General features: G+C 39.8%; 1 protein-coding gene across 1 annotated transcript; it reads left to right on the top strand.

The window, feature by feature from the left end:
- The first annotated feature begins 676 nt into the window (after positions 1-676).
- LOC138608271 (keratin, type I cytoskeletal 50 kDa-like) lies at positions 677-6,535 on the top strand. The gene is made up of 7 exons (XM_069680808.1): positions 677-1,087; positions 3,688-3,770; positions 3,884-4,040; positions 4,115-4,276; positions 4,914-5,039; positions 6,033-6,253; positions 6,412-6,535. The coding sequence occupies exons 1-7, from the start codon at positions 677-679 to the stop codon at positions 6,533-6,535; spliced, it is 1,284 nt and encodes a 427-aa protein (XP_069536909.1).
- The last annotated feature ends 295 nt before the right edge of the window (positions 6,536-6,830 follow it).

Here is a 6,830-nt window from a genome sequence, read left to right as displayed (position 1 = left end):
CTTTCTTTAACGGTCACATGCATCTCTCACTTACATGTTTGCCCTGGAAAATGTAAACTAAGGCAGCATGCAGGTAATCACTTGGTCTGACACCTGTTGTACCCCTAAAGAAAAGAACCCACAAGACAAATGATAGTGGACTGAATTAATCATAACTGACTTAGTTTATAACAATAATCTGATAAACAGGAATAACTTAACAAACTGTTTGATCCTAAGAGTCCTAAAAATGTCACATTTATCTCCTTTAATTGACTTTAATGATCTTGTTGAGTCTCTTAGTTTGGGTGCTCCTGCTGCACCAGAGATGGTAGATAATACTGAATCCTGTTGAGCCTCTCTGTGGTCACACCTGTGAGGCGTTTAAGGTCCGGACCCGGAGCTCTGTGTGGACTGGCAGGACCTGACCTTCAGGTGCCCCGGGGCCCCTGAGCCCCCCCTGAGGGTCAGGGAGCACTCTCTGTTTCTGGTGTAAACCCACCCGACCTGCCGGTCCTCACCGCTCGGCTCAGACCTGTTTGCTGTCGGGGCCCCGGGGCCTCGCTGAGACTCCCTCAGGCTTGTTTGTAATCCCAACATGACCAGCCCCCTCCCACGCCCCCGGCCTCATCTTGAGCCATAAAAGTCCCCAACGTCCCAGCAGCTCCTCACTCTCCACTCAGAGCCTACGACCAGCATGACCACCTTCTCCACCCGCAGCAGCTTCTCCCCCGTCAGGAGCTCCATCGTGATGGGCCCCTCCATGACCTCCTCCCGCCGGGTCGGCAGCAACGGAGCCGGCAGCGTGTACGGAGGAGCCGGAGGATCAGGGGTCCGCGTCTCCAAGGCCTCCTTCAACTTCTCGTCTAGCCCTGCAGCCGGCGGCAACCTCGATCTGGCCGACGCCATTGACATCGCCGTCAGCGAGAAGGAGACCATGCAGAACCTCAACGACCGCCTGGCCACCTACCTGGAGAAGGTGCGCAGCCTGGAGAAGGCCAACGGAGACCTGGAGCTTCAGATCAGACAGTTCCTAGAAAACAAAGCTGTACCAGAGCTTCACGACTTCCGTGGTTACAACATCCGCATCAAAGACCTGCAGGACAAGGTGAGAACAGAGACAGACACCTGAAGTTTGAGCAGAAAACAACAGATCATACAGGGACAACCTTACCCTGAATTTAGCCTCTCAGGTAGCACATCTCAGCAGAAAGGTGTCAACATGTTTAACCAATCAACACCAGAGTCAGAGATGGAGTTATGAGGTGAAATGTTTGGTGGCTGGACAGAACCTTCTCAGGGTGGCTGATCTGGAGTCATAGAGTCACATTATGAAAAATAATCTGCAAAAGAAAAGGAAAAGAATTTGAATAGCAAAATGACAGATGTAAAGAAGACGCACCCAAAGCAGCTGAAAAGGTGCTTAATTATTCTCTTTTACTTTGGTATATTTCTTCTTTATATTTCTATCATTCAGTCTTTCTGTGGCCCTTCTGTGACTCCGTAGATTGTCTGCAGGCACTCTGTTCATGTACAGTGTGTCATGTCTGTAGTCTTCTCTCTCACGCTCTTCGGGTCAAACTGTGTCCAACACGAACAAACAGAATCTAATTTCATTGATTTTATTAAGCAACATGTTAAAAGATGCAAATATGAATGGATTGTGGTCAGCATCATATAACAAACAAATAACACGTGAACATGTGTCTGTTAACATGTAAATAGGTTCTGTATGTTCTCATCATCAGTAAATATTTGTTATTATAGTTTGTTTAAACACCTGATGAGAGGTGGGGGGGGCAGGTGTCAGCAGGTAACAGGTGACTTTAACTGAGTGCAGAAAGTTTACTGACATTAATACATTTATCAATATTTAAATGTGACATTTAAATTAAGTTATTCCTTCTTTTAGCTTTACATTTGAGATTAGTTTAAATCAGTATTTCATATAATTTAAATATATTTTTAATGTTTCTTTTTCGCTTTTAAAAGTTAAAATTGAATTTAATCTTTTTTGTTTTATAGTTTTTCTCTTAAGCTTTTTTGTTACCTTATAAACAACTTGATTTGTCATATTGTTAAAATTTAGTTTTCAGTTTACATATTTATGACTTAAAACATCACTGAAAGCATTTTTTAAACCTTTTTTGATTTTCAGGCTGTAAACTTTTGTTTTAAGTGTTTTTATGTTTTAAGTGTTTTTATGTTTTAAGTGTTTTTTTGTTTTAAGTGTTTTTTTGTTGTCAGTGTTTTTATGTTTTCAGTGTTTTTTTGTTTTAAGTGTTTTTTTGTTTTAAGTGTTTTTTTGTTGTCAGTGTTTTTTGTTTTCAGTGTTTTTTTGTTTTAAGTGTTTTTTTCTTTTCAGTGTTTTTATGTTTTAAGTGTTTTTTTTGTTTTAAGTGTTTTTTTGTTGTCAGTGTTTTTTTGTTTTCAGTGTTTTTATGTTTTAAGTGTTTTTTTGTTTTAAGTGTTTTTTTGTTTTCAGTGTTTTTTTGTTTTAAGTGTTTTTTTGTTGTCAGTGTTTTTTGTTTTCAGTGTTTTTTTGTTTTAAGTGTTTTTTTCTTTTAAGTGTTTTTATGTTTTAAGTGTTTTTTTGTTTTCAGTGTTTTTTTGTTGTCAGTGTTTTTTTGTTTTCAGTGTTTTTATGTTTTAAGTGTTTTTTTGTTGTCAGTGTTTTTATGTTTTCAGTGTTTTTTTGTTTTAAGTGTTTTTTTGTTGTCAGTGTTTTTTTGTTGTCAGTGTTTTTTTGTTTTCAGTGTTTTTATGTTTTAAGTGTTTTTTTGTTGTCAGTGTTTTTTTGTTGTCAGTGTTTTTTTGTTTTCAGTGTTTTTATGTTTTAAGTGTTTTTTTGTTGTCAGTGTTTTTATGTTTTCAGTGTTTTTTTGTTTTAAGTGTTTTTTTGTTGTCAGTGTTTTTTTGTTTTCAGTGTTTTTTTGTTGTCAGTGTTTTTTGTTTTCAGTGTTTTTTTGTTGTCAGTGTTTTTTTCTTTTCAGTGTTTTTTTGTTTTTAGTGTTTTTTTGTTTTTAGTGTTTTTTTGTTTTCACTGTTTTTATGTTTTTAGTGTTTTTTTGTTGTCAGTGTTTTTTTGTTGTCAGTGTTTTTTTGTTGTCAGTGTTTTTATGTTTTCAGTGTTTTTTTCTTTTCAGTGTTTTTTTGTTTTTAGTGTTTTTTTGTTTTCACTGTTTTTATGTTTTTAGTGTTTTTTTGTTTTCACTGTTTTTTTGTTGTCAGTGTTTTTTTGTTTTAAGTGTTTTTTTGTTGTCAGTGTTTTTTGTTTTCAGTGTTTTTTTGTTGTCAGTGTTTTTTTCTTTTCAGTGTTTTTTTGTTTTTAGTGTTTTTTTGTTTTCACTGTTTTTATGTTTTTAGTGTTTTTTTGTTGTCAGTGTTTTTATGTTTTCAGTGTTTTTTTGTTTTCAGTGTTTTTATGTTTTCAGCTCTTGATATTCACTTTGAAGTCACTACAGAGAAATGAAATGAGGGAAGAAAACTTATCAGGGTTAAAAACATTTAGATACATTTTTATTTAGCTCTAAATCAGGGTTAAGAATTTTAGCGATGAGATAAAAAAGATGTAAACTCTAAAAGAATTGGAGCAAACATTTGTAATCTGAGTGTTTGTAGCTCCACCTGGTGGCCACAGAGCTGCACTGCTGTTTAATATCCACTGAAGCCAAACCACCAGATGTTCACAGTTTTTCTCGTCCTCAGATTTACATCGCTGTTCGTGGAAACGCCGCCCTCGTCCTTGCCATTGACAACGCCAAGCTCGCCACCGACGACTTCAGAGTGAAGTGAGTGAGACTTTAAATCTGCCGAGACTGAAGAACGTGAAACAATCTGATTACTTTTGTCTCTTTGTCAGTTCTTCTCAAACACTTCCTGAACTCTGTCGGTGTTTCTTCAGGTACGATAACGAGCTGTCCATGCGTCAGTCCGTGGAGGCCGACATCCTTGGGCTGAAGAGGGTCCACGACGAGCTGACCATGAGCCGGGCCGACCTGGGGCTGCAGGTGGAGAGTCTGCGGGAGGAGCTGATCCAGCTGAAGAGGAACCACGAGGAGGTGAGACTACAGAAACCAGACACAAACACATGAACAGATCAGGAATCAGAGGAGTAACCGGGTTCTTCCTGCAGGACCTGCTGGCCATGCGGGCTCAGATGGGAGGACAGGTGAACGTGGAGGTGGACGCCGCCCCTCAGGAGGACCTGTCTGCCGTCATGGCCGGAATCAGAGAACACTACGAGAGCGTCGCCACCAAGAACCGCAAAGAGCTGGAGTCCTGGTTCCAGGCCAAGGTGAGACCACACAGCCCTGTTTGCTGCTCTGATGCTGCCCCCTGCTGGACACATTTTAAACAGAACCAATCGTAATGGTTTCACTTTAAAGGATTCAGACTGACGCTATATGAAACTCCATCTGTGTAGGAAGGTCATGTGATTAGGCTAAAGGTCATGTGATTAGACTGAAAGGTCATGTGATTAGGCTGAAAGGTCATGTGATTAGACTAAAGGTCATGTGATTAGACTGAAGGTCATGTGATTAGGCTGAAAGGTCATGTGATTAGACTGAAGGTCATGTGATTAGACTGAAGGTCATGTGATTAGACTGAAGGTCATGTGATTAGAATAAAGGTCATGTGATTAGACTGAAAGGTCATGTGATTAGACTGAAGGTCATGTGATTAGAATAAAGGTCATGTGATTAGACTGAAGGTCATGTGATTAGACTGAAGGTCATGTGATTAGACTGAAGGTCATGTGATTAGGCTGAAAGGTCATGTGATTAGACTGAAGGACCTTTGTTTGTTACAGTGATTGAAAAAGGTCGGTAAAGGTCATGTTTACCTTTACAGCGTGACTTGTTTCAGTTTCCCGATCTGTGATCAGTCACATCACTTCCATCAATCACATCACTGATTGTTTTTGTCCTCAGACGGCCGAGCTGAACAAAGACGTAGCCGTGAGCACGGAGACGCTGCACACGTCCAAGTCTGAGATCGGAGAGATCAAACGAACCGTTCAGACTCTGGAGATCAAACTGCAGGCTCAGCTCAGCAAGGTGAGCAACACATATCACACTTATATCACAACAACAACAACAACAACAACAACAACAATAATAACAATGTTTTGCGAAACATATCACGAGGGGTTACAATTAGTTAGGTTGTGATTTTAAAGGAGAGGTGTTTCCGTCTTCAATCTCCTTTTAGGAACGCTGTCACAGCATGACGAACAGATACCGTCTCTGATGCAGTCACAACATGTGGATCGTAAAGGACCCTTCCATGTTAACTACTGACTGAAAATCATTGCATCAATACATAATGGACACATTATATATAATATTACTCTGGTGCATTGATGTTTACTTAAACCACGGTATTGATCATGAAGTGTGTTAAAAGAAGAAAAATGTTTGATATTAATTTATATTTATACATTCTTCTTTACGAACACAGTTAAAATGTTAAACGTGATTTTATTTGGGATAAACTATAAGTTAGTGTTTTTGTGCTAAGATATAAAATCACTGTATTAATAAATATCAGTGAATATTAAACAATCATTTGATAACTTTATTAGTTTTTATACTTTTGTTTTAATTTCAGGTCATAAAAACAGATCTTTGAATAATCCTCTTTAAATTGATCTTATAACTATTTTAACTTTAATAACTTTTAGGCTGCACAGAAAGAAGCATTAGATTATCATTAAATAAATGACATCAATACAAAAACAAGCACAGCTGGAACATTTGAACGACCTCGATCAAAAAAAAGATTAAAATGTTTTTCAATTAAAAACTATCCTGAGAGAGTTTCACTTAGTTTTTTACTGACGATGAAATATTGAAATTGACTCGTTAACTCGACACATTTTTCTGCCCGATGAAAAGTTACAAGTCATTAAAAAACCGTCCGAATTCAGAGTTTCATTGTTTACATGTTTGTTTTGTGGCAGCATTGAGCTTCCGTACACATCTGAACATCTGAGGGTTTGAAAGTTTTCACTGCTGACCCGACGCTTCTCCTCCTCCTCCTTCTGACAGAAAAGAGCTTTGGAGGTGACTCTGGAGGAGACCAGGAGTCGCTACGCTAACATGCTAACAGGGTACCAGAGGCAGGTGATGGCTCTGGAGGAGCAGCTGGCCCAGCTGAGGGGAGACCTGGAGAACCAAAAGGTTCTGTTCGTGGACCTGCTGGACATCAAGACCAGACTGGAGATGGAGATCGCCGAGTACAGGAGGCTGATGGAGGGGGAGACCGAGAGGTGAGTTCAGGGACTCGTTCAGACACGTTGGACAAAAGAGTTCATCAGCTCCACCTGACTGTCCATCATGTGGAGCCTCAACCAGAGAAAAGAGAGAAAACTTTTTATACTTATCGTGATTGTATTCAAACGTAGTGATTCGTCCTGTGTTTCTGCAGCAAGACAACAAAGACCACCCGCGTCGTCACCATCGTGCAGGAAGTGGATTCCTCTGGAAACGTGGTGAGCACCAGCTCTAATTTAGACCAGAGCTCCACCACAACCACAACAACGTCAGAGTAACTGAGTACAAGTTGCAGCCGCTACGCTGGAGTGTGGGACGATATCAAACGTCCCTCCGATAGCAGCAGGATGGTACCCGGCGCTGCTGACACTGTCTGAGGCTTTGCAATAAAACAGAGGTTCGACATCGTTTCTGTGCTTCGTGTGTTTTTCTTTCACAATGTCAAAATGTGTTATTATATATTATACAGTTTATTATGAGTCCACTCAGAGCCCAGAGGTCCAGACATCCAGCCAGACCTCAAACGCCTCATAGAGAGATTCAAAGACAGCAGGAGAGTGAGGAGGTCCGATC

This window comes from Semicossyphus pulcher, unplaced genomic scaffold (genome assembly GCF_022749685.1).
Source record: "Semicossyphus pulcher isolate SPU_LCO1_2020_fin unplaced genomic scaffold, fSemPul1.0.p SCAF_48, whole genome shotgun sequence".
Lineage (NCBI taxonomy): Eukaryota > Metazoa > Chordata > Actinopteri > Labriformes > Labridae > Semicossyphus > Semicossyphus pulcher.
The sequence above is the reverse complement of the archived record's forward strand: the minus strand, read 5'-3'. Positions and strand labels throughout refer to the sequence as shown.

Bases quoted from the DNA above. Each gene is read 5' to 3' on its own strand.
- LOC138608271 (XM_069680808.1), top strand. From the start codon at position 677: ATGACCACCTTCTCCACCCGCAGCAGCTTCTCCCCCGTCAGGAGCTCC. The intron at 1,088-3,687 runs GTGAGAACAGAG...TCTCGTCCTCAG, and splicing joins TCAAAGACCTGCAGGACAAG to ATTTACATCGCTGTTCGTGG. The intron at 4,277-4,913 runs GTGAGACCACAC...TTTTGTCCTCAG, and splicing joins AGTCCTGGTTCCAGGCCAAG to ACGGCCGAGCTGAACAAAGA.